Source organism: Camarhynchus parvulus, chromosome 21, assembly GCF_901933205.1.
Source record: "Camarhynchus parvulus chromosome 21, STF_HiC, whole genome shotgun sequence".
Classification (NCBI taxonomy): Eukaryota; Metazoa; Chordata; class Aves; order Passeriformes; family Thraupidae; genus Camarhynchus; species Camarhynchus parvulus.
This window is the reverse complement of record NC_044591.1, coordinates 4,801,835-4,821,518: the sequence shown is the minus strand read 5'-3', so window position 1 is coordinate 4,821,518 and position 19,684 is coordinate 4,801,835. Positions and strand designations below refer to the sequence as shown.

Sequence of the window (19,684 nt, the reverse complement as noted above, 5' to 3'; positions counted from 1 at the left end):
TTTCTTCTATTCTTCTAGTATAGTTTTAGTACATCATTTTAATATAATATATATCATAAAATAATAAATCAGCCTTCTGAAACATGAAGATTCTCATCTCTTCCCCCATCCTGATGAAATAGTTTCTTCTATTCTTCTAGAATAGTTTTAGTATATCATTTTAATGTAATATATCATAAAATAATAAATCAGCCTTCTGAAACATGAAGATTCTCATCTCTTCCCTCATCTTGGGACCCCTGTGAACACCACCACACTTCCCCATGGAGAGAAAAACTTCAGCAGCTTGGGTCTCTCCATTTGGGTTTTTCTTTGGGTTTCCTTTTGCACTTTCTTCACCTCCAGCTCCCCCAAGCCCTTCCCAGCAATGCCAGCCCTGAGCCAGCTCAGTTCCCATCCAGGACTGTTACTGAGAAGATAAAGAAAAATTTCCTGAGTGAATCAGAGCAGGGTGGAGACCCAGCCGTGTCCTCACACGCCAGAGGTGCAGGAACGTGCCCAGTGCCCCCACCCAGCTCTGCTTCACCCACAGCTCCCACTGGGCAGGAAAAGGGCACCAAAAAAAAAAGCAGAAACGCAGCCTTGGCTGAGCCAAATTTTACGTTCTTCAGATTCATTGCCAAGAAATTCAGACAGCAGCAAGGGAAGGTCTGGGTCAGGGGCGGAATGGGAAAAGTGGGAAAGGTGACGCCTGTTTGAGTCTTCTGAGCTCTGCAGGGATAATACAAAATTACCCTTTTCTCAAAAAAGGCTTAAAGCATTAAAACCTAAAGCTCAGAGATCATAAAAACGCCTCCTCTGTCCCAGTGATCCCCAGGGAACCCCCAACCTTCTCTTGGGGTGTCCTGCTGCACTGGCAGTGCTGGGCTCCTCCTGCAGAGCTCCCACTGCAGCTGTGGTCTCCATCAACCCAGCAAAATGCTCATTTCTGTAATGCCAGCCCTCTGCTTTATTCAGTGGATTGAGCCTTTTAGGAGGTTTTGCTATTTTCTTCCTGTTTTTTTTTTTTTTTCCAAGACACTTAATACTGAAAGAAAGGAAAATGAATAGATTTTTGAGGTGAAACATAAGCTTTGAGTGATGCTCCATGAAGAGTGAGCCAAAGCCAAAGCGGCTTTTCAAGGGGAAAAATGTGATGGCACGAGTCTGAGATGCTGGTCAAAGCAACCTAATTCTGATTAAATCATTTTCCTCTGCACACACTTGGGACACTGCAGAGCCCTGGAGCCCCTCAGGCACTCCCTGCTCATCTCTGTGGGCAGGATTAGCTATTAATACACAGAATTGGCTCTATTCAGCTCAGAAACAGGAAAACTGGGGTTTGGGAAGGTTTTATGTAGCACAACAAAGTTTTTTGGTCTGAATTTAAATGACTATTCCACTGCTTCACTTCAACTCTAATCTGAAACTGTTGAGAATTCACTGTGCAAGAAACTTAGTGATGTGTTGAGTAAACTTCTTACTTTCACCCCATTACTCACACTCAGTAATTTTACATCTCCTCTCTCTGTGGCTCCTCTTCCCCCTTTGTACTTTTCACCCCCTAAATCTCTGTGATTGCAGAGGGCTGTCCCCATCCCAGCCCCCTCCTGGCTGGGGAGAGCAGCCATAGAATCACCCATCACCTTTCCCTGCCACCCCCAAATCCCAGAGCCACTCCTGGAGCCCCCCTGATCTCCTCTGCAGCACCAGGGAGATTTTGGGACACCCTGCACCATGGTGTGACCAAAACAAATCTGTCCCCAGGGGCAGAGAGGGGGCAGACCCACCAGCCAGCCCTGGCACCAGCAGCACCTCCAGCCAGTGAGTCAGCTGGGAATATGGACTGGTGTGGCATTCACATTCTCTGAAAAAATCCCCTTTGCCCAGGATTTTCCTCCTGGGAAGCTGAGGAGCCTCAGAGAAAAGGAAAACAATTCTTATCTCATTTGCTTCTCCTCTGTTTTGCTCACGTGGAATGTGTTTGGAGATTGTTTCATTGGATTCTGGTGTGAGTTGTTTTGATTCTTTGGCCAATTGGAGCCAAGCTGTGTCAGGACTCTGGAAAGAGTCACGAGTTTTCATTATTATCTTTTTAGCCTTCTGTAAGTATCCTTTCTGTATTCTTTAGTATAGTATAGAATTCTATATTCTTTAATATATAATATATTCCATATTCTTTAATATATTCTTTAATGTAATATAGTATCATAAAATAATGTATTCTATATTCTTTAATATAGAATAGAAAATATATTCTTTAATATAGTATTCTATATTCTTTAATATAGTATAGTATTCTATATTCTTTAATATATAATATATTCTATATTCTTAATTATAGAATAGAAATTATATTCTTTAATATAGTATAGTATTCTATATTCTTTATTATAATATAGTATCATCAAATAATATATTCTATGTTCTTTAATATAACTATATTCTTTATTATAATACAGTACCATAAAATAATATATTTTATATTCTTTAATATAATACAGTATCATAAAATAATATATTCTATATTCTTTAATATGACTATATTCTTTAATATAATATAGTATCATAAAATAATAAATTAGCCTCCTGAGAACATGGAGTCAGATTCACCATTCCTCCCTGCAAATGCATCAGACTGGGAAGCAACAGGAGCTGCTCCCAGGGCCAGGAGGAGCAGCTCTGGGCAGGTCCTGGCAGCAGGACCCAGAGCCCTACGTGACACCGTGCGAGCTGTTGTTCGTGGCACAGCACGGCTCTTTTCCTACTGGAGAGCTGACAGAATCTGGTTGGAATTAATAATTCCAAAGGAGAGCAAATGAGAAGCATACAGGCTTCTCTTGAGCTGACTCTGAGCAAGCCAGAGCCGTGCCAGGACAGGGTTTGCCAAGCCCTGCTCTGCATGCACGGGGCAGTGGGTACCAGGAAAAGCCAGCTGAGGAGGAGCCCAACGCAGCAAGGGGTGGGGATGGGGCTTGGATCAATGAGATAGCAGAGATATTGATCTCTGCTGTGTAAAGAAACTGGAGTTCTGCAAGGGAGGCTCATCCCAGCCTGTTCCCTGAGGAGAAACAATCCCTGAAACCTCAGACACCTGCATGGAGTAACACAGGGAATACAGCAATCAAAAAAAGGGAATGTGAACACAGCACCAAAAAAAAGGTTTGGTTAGACACCTGCACGGACTAACACAGGTAATACAGCAATCAAAAAAAGGGAAAGTGAACACAAAACCAAAAAAAAAAAGGTTTGATTGGACACCTACATGGAGTAACATGGGGAATACATCAATGAAACATAGGAAAGGTGAACACAAACCCATAAAAAAGGTTTGGTTTGACACCTGTATGGACAAACACAGAGAATACAGCAATCCAACACAGGGAAGGTGAACACAGAACCAAAAAAAAATGGTTTGGTGAGACACCTGCATGGACTAACACAGGTAATACAGCAATCAAACATATGGAGGATGAACACAAAACCCAAAAAAATTGTTTGGTTCGACAGCTACATGGACTAACACAGATAATACAACAGTCAAACATAGGGAAGATGAACACAAACCCATTAAAAAGGAGCACAGAGTGAGGAGATGGCTTTGGCTGGCTGTGCTCCCTGAACACACACAGGTCCTCCCAGGAGGAATACTGATTCATCTCCAACAAGAGCTACACGTCAGGGGGAAGAAAGTGGCAACAGCAGCTCTGCAAAGCATTAAACATTTGGTAGGGAGGCAGTTTATCTCCTTGCAGGGCTGAGGAGGAGGCGATGGAGCCCAGCTGGGAGCACAGGCTGGAGAGCACTGCTGAGGTTTGCTCTGTCTGGCTGAGCAGCAGTGCCAGGCTCTAATCCCTGCAGCAATTAGCCTGGATTACAGAGCAGGGCTGCAGGAAAAAGGTTAATTAAAATCCACCGAGATGAGCACGTGTGGGATTTAGCGAGTTTATCTTTCCAGTACCAGTTTGTTGAAGATAATTCAGCAATTTCAAGGAGTAAAAAGAGTGCATGGAGAGGACACAACAGGCCCTGCTGCTGGGCTGTGGCCATCCCACACTGTGGACACAGATTAGAATGAAAAAACCCTCTGTATTACTTCATTTCTTGCACGTGTCACACAGTCCCAACATATATAACATATATATAATAATATATATATAATATATATATAAAATATATAATATATATAACATAGTATATAATATATAATATATATTATATATATTATATATTATATATATTATATATATTATATATATAAAACATAATATATATTATATGTATTATATATATAACATATATATTATAATATATATAACATATATAATAACCTGAGGAATTCTGTTATTCCACACTCCCTGTGTGCAGACAGAACAGCCATGGCAAGGTCCAGCAGTGCAAGGAGGCCATGGGAGAGGACAATGCTTCATCTCCTCTCTGCTAGCCTGGAAGTTTTTTCCTCCTCTGGGCTGAGGAAGGATGGCTGGGAAGCCTCAGCTTCCATCTCACCCTAAACCAGGCATTGGAGAGAGCACTTCAAGAGCTGCAGGGAATTATTGAGTTCAGTATTCCTTCCAGTGCAGGTGGGAGATGCCCAGAGCTTTCCCACACCACCTGTGCCATGCCCAGCAGAGGATTCCAAAGGAATGGATGCATCGGCTTTAGAACAATCTGCTGCAGTGCAAACTCTGCTTTGCCTCAGCTCCTGGCTTTGTCCTCAGCTCACCTTCTCCTGCCCCCGAGCTGTGGGGCTGGAAGAGTGGCCCAGCTCCCCCCTGAGCTCCCCTGAGTGCCTGGGGATGGGGCTGTAATTAGGAATTGCTCAGCACGGAGCAGAGGTGCAGGCAGCAACAAGCACCTGGACTTGCTCTGGACTTGCTGCTGCTCTCACCCTCTCCAACCTTCTCTCATCACTGTTTTTTACCCCATTCCCTGTGCAGGCTGTCACTCTGAGTGAAAGATCTCCCTGTGGATTCCCAGGCACAGAGCTGGGAATGGAGCCCCTGTATAGGTGAAATTTTGTCTGAATGGCAAGATGAATGATGAGCAGGACCGTCATAATAACTTCTTCGAGCTCTAGGAGGCCTATAACGTACTTAAGATAGTTCAGCTACTCTTAGAGGCACAATAATTAGCAGGATGGCTTTTGTTGCAGTGTTAGAAACAAAAAGGTTTAATAAAAGCCAAAACAACAAACAGGAAAACTAAGCCAAGTGCTAGACGTTACTGCTTCTAATAAAACACCTCACAAAAGCAATTTAGTTTCTTTGTTCATTCCTTTTTTTAGTTAATTGCCTAGGCAAGACTTTTTAGCTTCTGTACAATTAGCTATCCTTAAATTTGAAGTCCCCTAAGTCCTATGAAGCGTCTTTTCACTTAATCAAAGAAAGAGACTTCTGGACTTCTTCCCTTTTAAGGAGACAAAAAATAATTTTATCACTCCATCAGCAAGAAGCACACTCTTACACAGGACTCCATGATATCAGAAGGCTAATTAATTATTTTATTATACTATATTGTTCTATAATATATTACACTACCGCTAAAGTGAAACTGAACAAGAACTAAACGGAACAAAATCTCGTGGCTTTCTCCTCCCTGACTGTCAGGACACAGCTTGCAGAGATTGGCCAAGAAAACAAAACACTCCAAAATCCAATTACCAAACCCCGTCAGGTAAACAACTTTCCATAATGCATTCCACTCGTGCACAAACACAGGAGCAGCAAATGAGACAAGAATTGGTTTGATCATTCTATTCTCTGCTTCTCCAGGAAAAAAAGAACTGAGAGAACTTTCTGCTCAGAGAATGTGAATCTCACAATTCTGGGGTAGCTGTTGAAGGAGCTAATGGAGCAGGATCAAACAACAGCTCTGCTGGTTTCTGCTTTAGAGAGGTTATCCCGGTGATGATGGATGGTGAGTCCCCAGCAGAGCACAAAGCTCCTCCTGTAGGGGCGGCTGTGTAAGGACACAACACCCAGGGCTGCCATGGGCCATCGCGGTGACACCAAGCCCCAGCAGAGCCCTGTCTGCACACGGGGAGCACATCAAGGCACCCAGAGCTCAGTGAGAGAGCAGAGAGCACCTCCTCCCTCTCCTGGCACGCACAGAGCTGCCGGTGATGTGCACACAGCAGAGCTTTGTGCCTTGTGGCAGCTGCCTGCTGAGGGGACACGGCTGTGGGGACGCGTGTGCTGCCTGGGCGGATGGGAACTGCAGGGAGAGCAGCACACTGACCCTAAAAATCACACCAAGACAACGTCTGGGACTCTAAAATCACACCAAGAGAGCTCCTCTTACCTGTCAGAGAGAAGCTCAGGCATAGAAGGAGAAATGAACCAAATTAAGCAAACCCACAGTTGTGACCGTGATCACAGGGGTCTGAGGATGAGGGAATAGACGAGGATCTGACTCCATGTTTCAGAAGTCTTGATTTATTATTTTATGATATATATTACATTAAAACTATACTAAAAGAATAGAAGAAAGGATTTCATCAGAAGGCCAGCTAAGAATAGAAATAGAAAGAATAATAACAAAGGCTCGGACTCAAACTGTCCGAGCTAGCTGGGCTGTGATTGGCCATTAATTAGAAACAACCACATGAGACCAATCACAGATGCACCTGTTGCATTCCACAGCAGCAGATAATCAATGTGTACATTTTGTTCCTGAGGCCTCTCAGCTTCTTAGGAGGAAAAATCCTAAGGAAAGGATTTTTCATAAAAGATGTCTGTGACACACAGTGATACCAGTTTAGGATAAGTCACAAGATGGACAAAAAACCCATGAGGAAACCCCTCAGCTGTGCACCTCACACCAAGGATAAAGATAAAGCCAAGCCTGCACAGAGCTGCCTGTCCATGGAGCCGAGAGGAGCAGAAACAGGATCAGGATCCTGAGGATCTGAGGAATTCTGCACTAGGGAAGGGAAGGTTGGATCCAGCACAAAGCTGGATCTCAGGAGCCTGTCTTGGAGAGTTACTTTGAGCCAACACAGTTGGATGGAGACAGCAAACACGATGTGAGCTCGAGACAAACATCTGATCTATAAATAACAAGGCAGCGACTCGCCCCTTCCTGAAGCTCTGGCACATCTCACAACTCTTCTGATATCGCTGCTTGGGGCATTTATTTATTTATCAGCATTATCCCAGGATGAGATAATGCATTCCTTGATGTCTGCATTACGCCCAATCATCCCAATTCTTCAGTGACCTTCACATATTCTCTATTATTTCCTAAATCCCCACAAGCTTTCCCTGCCGTGGAGGCAGCTGAGCACGCGCAGAGGAGGAAGGGAGGGTTCAGAATTCACACCTGGCTCCGTGTCCCCAGATGCCACCCCACATGAGCCGCTGCAGTGAGAGCACCGAGGGCTCCATCCCCTCCACCTGCTCCATGGGAAGCCTGGCCAAGCTCTTCCCACGCTGCAGCAGGCTGGGAATTGCTTCCAAAATACACTGAGGCTGAATGTTCCAGGGCAGTGATCCCTGACACGGCTCCTCTGCCTCATCCCCCGGCCGTGCCCAGCTCTGCTGCTGCCAGAGGATTCCCCTCGCACAAAACCCAACCCCAAATAACACCGAGCCTTGTCCTGGGGAGAATCTGCTGAGCAGCACTCACACAGCCCCAACAAACCTCACCCAGAGAGAAAGGCACCATTTTTTCATGTTAAAAACACCAAATTTTCACTTTTTGCCCTGGACTGGGGCAAGATCTTTGGAGCTGAGGAAAAAAAGCCAATCTACATACCCTAGCAAAACGCATGCATTTGGCTTTTTAAGGAATGTGGCACTGGAGCTATCTTTAACCCAGCTGGGCAGTAACAAAATAAATGTGGAGAAACTCCTGTTCCTCTCCCCCTCTGCCAGAACTGATTTTTCAGAGTAAGAAATGCACTGAAGAATAATAACGACAATAACAATAGTAATAATAGCAATAATGATAATAATAATAATGATGATGATAATAAATATAATAGGAATCTAATAATAATAATAATAATAAATATAATGGGAAAATAATAGTGATAATTGTAATATATAATAGGAATATAATAATACAAATAATAATGATAAATATAATGTAATAATGATAATGATAATGATAATGATAATGATAATGATAATGATAATGATAATAATAATAATAATAATAGCTGTATTAGTAATAACAATAATGTAAAAAATAAATATAATAATAAAAAGTAGAGGCACATATAGGCCAGGTCACCAGTCTTGTCACTTGGGTGGCTGCCAGCCTGGGACCCCTACCCTGCAGCTGGAGGATCTGGGGACAAACCCCTCGAGGCAGAGCCCTTCAGGGAGCCCCAGCCCGGCACACAGAACCCACCAAGAGCCTGATTGTACAGGGATCATCCCAGGGCACGCACGTACCTGGCCGCAGGTTGGGGTACCCCGCTCGCCCCAGGTAGCAGGGGTAGCAGCTCCTCCACAGGTAGCGGTAGTGCTCGCCGGAGGAGCCCGGGATGCCGCCCAGGCAGCCCAGGCACCACAGCAGCGCCCAGGGCCGGCCCATGAGAGCGGCACGGGGCAGGGATGGAGCGGGGACAGAACGGGGCAGAACGGAACGCGACGGGGCAGAGATGGAGCGGCACAGAGCGGGGATGGAGCGGGGACAGAGTGCGGAGGGAACGGGACTGATCCGGGCTGGAACAGGACAGGGCGGGAACGGAGCGGGGATGGAGCAGAGATGGAGCGGGACACGGCAGGAATGGAGCAGGAATAGAGCGGGACAGGACGGGGATGGAGCGGGGACAGAACCGGACTGGAACGGTACACGGCAGGGATAGAGCAGAGATGGAGCGGGACACGGCAGGGATGGAGCAGAGATGGAGCTGAGGACACGGCAGGGGATGGAAGCAGAAATGGAGCAGGAATGGAGCTGAGATGGACAGCAGGAATGGAGCAGGGAGAGGGAGGGGATGGAGCAGGGCAGAATGACAGGCTGGAGCAGGGAGACACGGCAGGAATGGGGCAGGAATGGAGCAGGGATGGAGCAGGGATGGATCGGGACACGGCAGGAATGGAGCAGGAATGGAGCAGGGATGGAGCGGGACACGGCAGGAATGGGGCAGGAATGGAGCAGGGATGGAGCAGGGATGGAGCGGGACACGGCAGGAATGGAGGAATGGAGCAGGGATGGAGCAGGGATGGAGCGGGACGCGGCAGGGACGGGACGCGGCAGGGACGGGACGGAGCAGGGGATGCGCGGGGCGGCGCGGGCGGCTCGGCCGTGGGGGCGGTCCCGCTCCGCCCCCCGCAGGTACCGCCGGGCCCGGCAGCGCCCCGGAGCCCCCCGGCACGGGCGGGAGCTGTCGGGGCTGCCCGGACCCGGAGCTGCCCCCGCAGCCCACGCGTGGACAAACGGGACCCTCCCGGCTGCATCCACCCGGGGCTGGGCTGATCCTCCACCCTGAATAAACCCGCGGATTCGCCCCAAACCAGGCTGAGGAGGGATGGAGGGCAGGGAGGGGTGATCAGGGTCTCCCCCTGGAGCTGTGGGGTTTGGGAAGTTATTGAATAGATATTTGAATAATTTAGTGATGTAATTTATTTTTTTAATGATTAATTAATTATTTAATTTTTTTTAGTGATAGATAAATTGTTGTGAAATTTTTGTTTGTTATTGTTAGGAATTTTGGTTTGGTTTTGATTATGACCAGCCAGTCCTGGGACTCAGGCTGATCCTCCACCCTGAAACAAACCCATGGATTTACCCCAAACCAGGCTGAGGAGGGAGGGAAGGCGAGCAGGGGGATCAGGATCTCCCCCTGGAGCACCAGGCTGCTGTGGTTACACCACACCAAGTTACACAACCCCAGGGTTACACCAAGCAGGGAGTGTTTCACTGTGGAAGTGCCTCGTTACCATCACACCTGCCCAAAAACAGCACCCAACAGCAAAATTCTGGTCTTAAAATAACGACAAAAAGCAAAGCTTAATCACCAAATTTAAGCAGAAATGAGGAACAGCCACCGTGGCTGCTCCAAAGAAAACCATAACGCTCATTCCCGCTTCCTGCAAGAAAGGGAATTTTATTTTACCTTTTTCATTAAATAAGAAGTAGGAATAGCTTATTGGATTTTCCAGAGGCAAGCTCAAAAGCCTCATTTAACTTTCTGGAATGTTTTGAAACAATGTGCTCGCAGGGCTGAGCTGGGGGGGCAGCAGGCCCTGCTACTCTGAGACGTTTTCACAGTATTATTTGGCCACAGTAAAATTCCAAATTAAAACTAGTGGTTTAGGCTGCAATGAATAGCATTCCACGAAAAATTTTGAAACAAGCCGAGTCCAGGAGGAAAATAGGGATTTCATGCTATTGCTGCAGCAATTTCCAAAGGAAGGTGGACTCCAGTCACGAGTCCCCTTTGCTGATTGTTCCAAGAGCAGCTTCTTAACATTTCAGGGACCACTCCAGCTCATCTTAATATTTACACAAGGCAACAGCTCACATGCTTCTGGTTAATATTTTGATTTTAACAAAAATAACAGACAAATTTTTGGGTCAGTTGCATTTTGTGGAGGGGGAAAAAAAAAAGTGATGTCTCTTAAAGATGCTGTGAATGTTTGAAATGGTCTGGAGAGGTCCAGCCTGATGTGGTGCACACGGACCTTGCTCAAGCTGCTTGCAGGGTCCAGAAGAGTCCTCAGGGAGATGCTCAGCACTGAGGGATTATTGTATTTTCAGGGAGAAATGATGAATCTGACTGCATGTTCTCAGAAGGCTACTTATTATTTTATGATGCTATATTATATTGAAGAATACCAAAGGGATCTTTTAGGAGCTGGGAATTCCTCCTGCAGCTCCCAAAACATGTGGGACTTCTGTGACAAACCTTCTCAATCCCCTTTCCTTGGACTGTGATAAAAACCTCAGCACAGTGAATAAAATAAATATGATTAAAATATGATTAAAATATTATATAAATATGATAAAGATATGACAAAGAATATTATAAAAATATGATAAAATATTATATACTATATATGATATTATATAATTTATATAATACATAATGTAATACATAATGTAAAATATAATATATAATGTAATGCAATACATAATGTAAAATATAATATTTAATGTAATGTCATGTAATATATAATGTAAAATATAATATGTACAGTAATATAATGTAGAATGCTTGTGCTGCTGCACATGTCCTTTCTATTTAGGGATGGGAGGGAAAGTGATAATTGGGGATGGTCAGCTCCTGTGCTTGGCAGCACTTTTTGAATTCAAATTGGCAATGAGACTATGCAGAGTCACAGATGGGAAATGAACAGTGGCCCATCCATATTAATAGCAGTTAATTAATACTTGCATTCAGAAATGTAGGACTAGCTAATCAAAAGAGGCCAGAACTACTGAACAGATTGATAAACTGACAGAAAGTCATAATCCTCATCCTCATTTAGGTTGTGGCTTTATGTTTCCTACAAGTTTGGTCACAAAACTGAGCCTGCTCCAGGCTGGGCTGACTCCCTGAGCCTGGCTCCAGGCTCAGACTCCTGCAGACAGCTCAGGCATCAAAAGCACATCAGGCTCAAACTCAAACTGAGCCCTGCTTATGTCATAAGTTATGCTTGGCCAGGTCAGAGCCAGCTCCAGCTTCCTCCTCACCTAATTTACTTCAGCTGATTAAGTACCAAGAGTGGTTTGGAGTGTGGCAACACATGAGGATGTGCAGCAGGTCATTGCTGCAGCTGGGAACCAGCCAGGAGAGCACAGCATCCTTTAACAGGGACAGGGATGGGCTGGGCCCCTGCCTCTCACAGCATTTCAGTCAGATTCAGTCTTTAAATTCTTGTACAGAGCCAAACAAATCAGAGCTGGTGGTGTGGTGCTTCACAGCTCAGCAGCATCATGAGCCCCAGAGTCAATTCATCCCTGCACAGGCACAGTCAACCTGCTCAGGTAAACAGGAGTGCTGGAATCTTCACCCTAAACCAAAACTAAAACCTAAAACCAAAAATGAAAACTAAGCCTAAAACCAAAACTAAAAAAATAAAAAGTAAACCGTAAAACCAAAACCAAAAAACTAAAAACTAAACCATAAAACCAAAACTAAAAAGCTAAAAACTAAACCTAAAATAAAAAAAAAAAAAAAAAAAACAAAAAACCCATGAACCTAAACCATGAACCTAAATGAAACTTAAACCCTGAACCGTGTTTCTTCTGACATATATATTAAAAAAAAAATAAAGGGCTCCAGATAAAAGGAAATGGCCAGATGGAGACTGAGGAAGCAGAAACATGCAGGAGATGGAACATGGAAGAGGTGAGGAGAGGAACAAGCTGAAGGATGAGGTCTGTGATTTGGGGCCAGCATGTCCTGGGCTGCATGCTCAAAAGTATTCCAGACAGGTTTTTGAATTTCTCTGTGTGTAATATCAGCTGGGAACTAAACTGAGACCCCCATGTGCTGAATCAGGTTTATGTTTCTGCACAATCCAGCTCAAATGTGAATTTTCATTTATTTTTGGAGCTAATGCTCTTGTCCTATGAAGGCCATGCAAAGTGCAAATACAATTCCTTATGTCAAGTGGTGCTTAGAGGGATAAAATAAACAAGAGCTTGTGAGAATTGTGGTTTAGGGGTTGGCTTGTGATGTTTCCTAAGAGCTCTCCACTGCACTGCCCCAGCACGCCTGCTCCTGGGGCAGAGCCACATCCACACCAGAACCTGCCGTGCCTCACTAACCGTGGCAGCTGCGACACCCACCGCTGTCTGTGCTTCTGCTGGCAGTGAATCAACACAATTTGGGCAATTCTGGGCAGGAAAAGCGGCACACCGAGCTCCAACATCCTTCTCCTTCTGACCAGAGGTCAGGTTGGGAAGCTCTTGAGTGGCTGAGATGAAGTTTTTTCCCTCGAAACTCTGGTCCCTGGTATTTTCCTCCTCTCCACACAAAGCTGATGCTATTGCAGAGTGGTTTGTTTAGCAGACACTTCAGAGAGAACTCTGAAAGTCCCAGCTTGATGTCACTCCAAGCCAGGACTCAAATCCCAAGGATGAAACCTTTCAAGTGCTGACCTCTGAACCCCCAGCTCCTTTTCTTGGGCCACCCTCAGGAGAGGTGTGGGCTCCAAACCCTCCCAGCCAGCACAGGCCTCCAAATATCTGACCCTGTGGTTTGCAGCTTTATTCAGGCTCCATCAGGACTCTGACCAACACAAGCTGAATATTTTTGCAAGCTGTAAACATTAATCAGTGCCTTAAACTCTCCCCGTCTGCACAGACACACATCCAAACCCGTCATCTCCTGAAAACATGTGAGAGCATGTGGGGAGTTTGGAAAGAGCTTCTTATCTGATGTAAGAAAAAATAGAAATTAATGTAAAAAGGGGTGAGGACAGCAAGGTGCCCTCGCTGACATAGTGGTGGGGTTGTTTGAGAAGTGCAGCCACGGGGGAATAACTCAACACCAGCTTTGCTGGGCTGGAAAGATTTACACTCCAGCAAAGCAGGAGCGAGGCAGCTCAGTGCAAACTCTTCTCTCACTTCATTTAAGGCTTAATCTTCCCTAAGTGTCCTGTTTTGGCATGATGAGACCTGCCAACCCACACAGGATGGATGAGGGACTCCAGGATGTGCTCAGGGCACCCCAGAGTCAGAGGCAACCAGGGAGAAACAGGGAGCAAAGAGCTACAAATTATTCCAAGAATATGTGCAAAGGGATTCACACTGTCCCCCTAAAAGTGTAAGAAATAAAGACAAAAAAAAAAAAAAAAAAAAAAGAAAAAAATTTAAAAAGGATTGCTTGTTTCCACCAAAATCCTGAACCTCTTAATCATCAGAGAAGCTAATCCTCATCAGGGGAATTCTGGGGAAACTGGAAATATTTTCACTTGGCTAAGATAAGGGCAGAGCTGTTTATTTCACACATCTCTACAGTGGTACAGAGCCAGGAAATACTTTTCAGTTATTTTCAACAAAACAAGACGAATGTACCAAATTGGCAAGAAAGTGACATTTTTCTGTGGAATTCTTTAATGTCCAAGCAGATATCCACAGAAAACAGCTCTTTCCCTGTTCGTCAGCAATCTTTGTTAATTATTTGAATACTTTTGGTCTTCTGCTAAGCAAACCAGTGCTGCAAACATGCAAGAGCTCTGCCACAAAGCCATGACCATCCCAAGCAACGCCCAGAGTGCCCTGGGTGGTGTTTCAAGGTCTCCCCAGGGAATTCAGGGCTCTGGGGGAGCATGGGGAAGGTGCTTTCCATGAATCCCGGAGCTGTGACACCATCCAAAAACTGTCATCTTGCTCTTGGCTCTGATGAGCAAAGAGCTTTTTGCATTTCTCTGAGTCTGAGCTGAACCAGCAGCTCTGGCACAGATGGAAATCCCACCCGGAGCAAGGCAGGGCTGGTTCCAGCTGCGGGAGCCCAAAGGGCCCCTGGAGCACAGCTGGCACTGGGAGTTTCCATTTACAAACACACTGGGGCTGCTCTTCCACTCCATTTCGGGACCAGGTTTAAGGCAGAACAGGGAAAAGTGACACAGATTAGGAAGGAGAAATCTCATCTTTGAAGCAATAAAATACAAGGCATGGCCACAATTCCTACCTTGATCACCACAACCTGCCTGTGCAGGAGATGCTGCACAAACCCAAACCCAACTGCTTTTTATTTTTCCTGCAGCTCTTTTTCCCATTTGGAACTTTCAGTGCCAATAAGGAAAAGCAATATTAACAGGTAAAAAACGTCCCCCCCTCCTTCCTTGCCCAAACACGCCAGATGTCACCCAAAATATTCCTGTCCTGGAGGGACTCCCATGGATAAAACACCCCTGCTATCCCAACTCTCTGGCTCACTCTCTAACAACCCTCTTGTTCATGAAAATGAGAAGACAAAACTTCTCTGCATTGTAGACATATTGTTTTAGAAGTTTTCCTTCTTGTCTTAGAACTGTCGTCCCTTTCTGCTAAAATTCCTTCAAATAAACACACACAAGCACCCCTGGATAGCATTAATCCACAGAAATCAGAACTAAAAGGTTGAAAAATAGAAAATAGAAAATAGACTGTGCATTCTCTACCAATTTTTGTAACTCAAGTCGAGAATGAAGAACATTCCCCCAACGAAACCAGAGCTCTCCCTACCCCAGAGCAGGGTGTGGGCCAGACCTGGAAGGCACAGAGCGCACTTTTCTCAAATTACCTTTTATTAGAGTGAGTGACTAATCACCAGGTGAGAAGGGAGGAATCACCACCCCCTTGTTACTGGATCCCTCCTCAGCAGCTCCCACAGATTCCACTGAGGGGCTAAAACCTGAGCTTTCCCCCCTGAAGCATCCTCCATCCTCCCCAAAATCCCCCTGGAATCCTTGAACCAGCACTGGAGATGCTTCCCCACCCCTGCATCACTGCTAGACCACTCCATTATTTTCGGATACAGATCAAAATCACCCAAAGTTTAGGGAATTCCAAGTTTCAGCTGGATGTATGGAATATATGGGGCGGTTTCACAAAGATTTATCAGCTGCTGGCAAATTTCTGACATTTGGCACCGAGCGAGGCACTTCAAAAATGTATCTGTGCTTTAAAAGTTGCTCTTTTTTTTTTTTTTCTCTGTAAAGCAGCATTTCCTTCTTACAAGACAGCAGAAAAATGGAGACAAATAGGGTTTGAAGGCTTTAGGGCTGGATGGAAGAAGAATGGGCTGCAGCTGTGCCAGGAATGAGCTTCAGCCACGCCGTGCTCAGGGTTTCCTTCTGCTACTGCAGATAAATCTTGGTTTTTTTCCCTTGCTCACCCAGAGCCAGCACCATTCCCATCGCTCCCAGATCTCTGCTGCAGAGGGAATCCTGTGACAATCCATGGGGATGGAAGGGTGGCAGAATGTGGATGGTGACAGGGTGTCTTGGTTTGGAAAGACAGGAGTCTGCTAAGGAAGGCAGGAGCCTCCCCTGAAATGGAGAGTGTAAACCCTCCCCACCCCTCCGAATTGCCATAAATTTTAAATTAAGGGGGCTCTCAGGCAAAAATATGGGAGCAGGAAATAACAGTTCTTTAATAGGGAAAGGAAAAAGAAAAAAAAAAAAAAGATAAAATAAACAATGCAGTCCACTAGAACAACACTGACAGAGTCAGAAGCCAACCTGACACCCTGTGGGTCAGGGTGCTGGCAGCAGCCCAATTGGAAATGTGGCTGCAGCCCTCCTGAAGTATCAGGTGTGGTTCTGTTGGAGGAAGGGGGTCCTGCAGAGAAGGATGTATTCTTCCTCTGAAGATCCAGGAGGAAAAGGCAGCTGCTGTTCCTCTGGGGAATCCTGTGGAGAAAGCCGTGCTGGTGTCTCAAAAAACCTCTGGATTATATCTGGGTAGCAATGCTTGGCTCCTCCCTCTGGGCTCACATTTCCCAATGGGATGCTGTAGTTCTTATCAGTCATGCAGTGACATTCAATAGTCTGTTATCAGCAGGTGTCCCCTCCCGAGGGAGGTGTGAATGTGGTCACTCATAGAGAGAGATAAAGCAAACTGCCCACTTGACAAAGATAATCTGCCATACAGATGGCAATTGAAAACATCTCGCATTGCAATCTTCAACACACGGCCATCCCTGGAACTGACGCTTTTATCCTGCACAAACCCAGCCCCAGGTCAGCCCTGCACCAACAGCAAGGAAAGCCGTCTGCAGGCAGCACACCAACCTGTCAAGTCATGAAGAATTAAATGTATTTCCAGCCAAGAACTGAGCTGGAGAAGGACAGCAATCAAAACAAGGTTGATGTGATCAAAGAGCCCCAGAGTTTAATTCCCTCAGCCTCTTCTAATTCGGTCCTGTCTGGGCTCAGAGCACCCTGGCTGCTCACAAACACCAGACCCTGCAAGTTTTGTTTTATTTTCAGAAATCCTAAGACCTGCTAGAGCTTAATGAAATCCCCAAGGGTTTAGATTTGCTTAATCCCCTCTCTGCAGCAACCTGCAGACAGGGGCTCATTCCAAGGGCTCTGGGCAGGGCAGGGTCCAGGCAGGGAGCTGGAGGAGGGCTCTGGGCAGTTTGCACTCTGCAGGGCCTCAAAAGTATGGATTCCGTAAATCCATAAATTCTAATTGCATTTTCTTAGAATTTCATAAATTCTAATTAAATTTTCAGAGTAAGTGCCTAAATGCAGGGTTTTTTTGAGGGGAGGTATGGATCCACAGGAAGCCCAGCATACCTGAATAATAATAATAATAATAATAATAATAATAATAATAATTGTTATCATTATTATTGTTATTATTGTTGTTAATAATGTTATTATTATGTTTAACTGCAGCTTTCATATAAAATTCCCTTTAATCTTTCAACCAGACCCAGTCTCAGCAGGTTCCCCTGTAAGCCCTGAGTTTCTCCAGAGCTGGAATGATCCTTGCCTCCACGTTTTGTCAAAATAAGCTTTGTGGTCGGGCTCTGCAAACACTCCTGCAGCTCCCCAGAGCTTGTATTTATCGAAGCATTATGGAACTTCCTTCCTCCCTGACCCAAACACACCATCCATAAATAAAAGGAGGAGTGTTCCTCATCCCCCAGCTCACCACAGGCTCAGCATCACTGCCTGAGGGTGAGGATTTTCCTCTCATCATCTTAGGGCTGAGTTCTGTGAGCTTTGGACAAACTCTGCAGCTCAAATCCAAGCTGAGGGATTGATCCTGGCTTGGGCTTGACACAGCAGAGATGATTCAGGTGCAGCTGCTGTGTCCTGATCACTCCTACCCTTCACATCACCCAGAAATGTAATTTTCAGGTGATTTTTCAAAACAAAAACAAGCCAGTGTTCAAGAATGCTGCTGCACCACCCAAATCCTCAGCAGTGAGGGGTTGGTTTTTCTTGTGCTCACATGTTTGTGGTGGTGAGACACCAAGGGACTCGTGCAGCAACTGCAGCAGGCACAGAGCACTGCTCACTCCTCCTGGAGGTTCCCACAGAGCCTTGAAACCAAGGATGGGTCGCCTCAAATCACCCCACAGGCTCCACCAATACTTGATTTCCAAGGGCACACACAGTGGATGTTGAGGAGCTCCTGGAAAACTTGTTAGTTTTAATCCAATTGCTGTGGAAACATAAATAAATTCAATAAATTTTATCAATTTATTCAAATAATTTCATAAATTTCAATAGGAAACTTCCTCCGTGGTTTCTGTCAAAACTGTTTCAAATAACCTGCTTGTGAAACACCTACATTTGCTTTTTGTTTTCAGGGAAGAGTTAGGAAAGAGAACACTGCTCTGAACTTTCGCCTATATAGCACTTTTTTTCCCAGATAATCCACGCTCCTTTAAAAACATAAAAATTCTTCTTTGGAAGAATCCCATCCTGCTCCTCCAGCCTTGCACCTGTGCGAGATTTGTTTCAAATATATTCTGAGCACAAATCCCTGCCGAGGAAGGGACTGACAGCATCATCCCCTCCCTGGGGCACAGCACCGTGTGTGCATCACCATCCTCCTGCAACACCTGCACCAACATCCTGTCGGCAGACAGGGCTGGTTTGGGGGGGATTTGCAGGTAAACCTGGCTTAATCTGCAGGGTTCAGAGCATCAGGAGCCCTGATGCTGGATGTGGTACCCACCCTGCAGCATCCTGGCATCCACCACTGCGACTGTCCCAGATTGCCAGGCAAGATGTATTCTATTATTGTTATATACATCTATTATTGTTATATACATCTGTTACCAGAATACATTGTTATTATTATTGTTTTGTATGTATCCTAACAATAATAACAATAATAATAATAATGTATTCTGGTAATAGATGTATTCTATTGTATGGCTGTTTGTGGCAGTGTTCACAGGGTTCCAGGAGAGGAAGAGATGAGGATCTGACTCCATGTTTCAGAAGGCTTGATTTATTATTTTATCATATATATTACATTAAAACCATACTAAAAGAATAGAAGGAAGGATTTCATCAGAAGGCTAGCAAGGAAAGGAATGGAATGATAATAAAATCGGACCACACAGTCTGAGACAGCTGGACTGTGATTGGCCATTAATTAGAAACAACCACATGAGACCAATCAAAGACCCACCTGTTGCATTCCACAGCAGCAGATAATTATCGTTTACATTTTGTTCCTGAGGCCTCTCAGCTTCTCGGGAGAAAAAATGCTAAGGAAAGGATTTTTCATAGATTGTGTCTGTGACAGCAGCTGTCTTTTGTCAAGTGGGCAGTTTCCCTTATCTCTGAGTGATCACAATCACTCCTCCCTCAGGGGAGGTACCTGCTGATAACAGCTATTGAATGTCACTGCATGGCTGATAAGAACTCCAGCATCCCACTGGGAGATGTGAGCCCAGAGGGAGGAGCCAAGCATTCCTACCTGGATATAATCTGGGGATTCTGGGACACCAGCCAAGCATTCCTACCTGGATATAATCTGGGGATTCTGGAACACCAGCACAGCTTCTCCACTGGATTGCCCAGAGGAACAGCAGCTGCCTCTTCCCCTGGATCTCCAGAGGAAGACTGCACCCTTCTCCAGGATCCCTGCTCCAGCAGAACCACCCCTGACACTGCAGGAGGGCTGAGCCACAATTCCAATGGCACTGCTGCCAGCACCCTGACCCACAGGGTGTCAGGCTGGGTTCTGACTCTGTCAGTGTTGTTTTAGTTTACTGCATTGTTTATTTTATCCTTTTCTTCCCTATTAAAGAACTGTTATTTCCTGCTCCCATATTTTT

At 45.3% G+C, this 19,684-nt stretch overlaps 1 protein-coding gene across 3 annotated transcripts in view; it reads right to left on the bottom strand.

Annotated features, from left to right (window-relative positions):
* MEGF6 (multiple EGF like domains 6) overlaps positions 1 to 19,684 on the bottom strand; it is a 97,255-nt gene that overhangs the window by 42,127 nt on the left and 35,444 nt on the right. Inside the window, exon 1 of one of the 3 annotated variants that reach the window (XM_030963839.1) lies at positions 8,382 to 8,839. The exons of the other annotated variants lie outside the window; for them this stretch is intronic. Coding sequence (XP_030819699.1) covers positions 8,382 to 8,523 — 142 coding nt within the window. The 5' untranslated portion in view covers positions 8,524 to 8,839. Of the gene's footprint in view, positions 1 to 8,381; positions 8,840 to 19,684 lie in introns of those variants that run through there. 3 annotated transcript variants of the gene reach the window in all.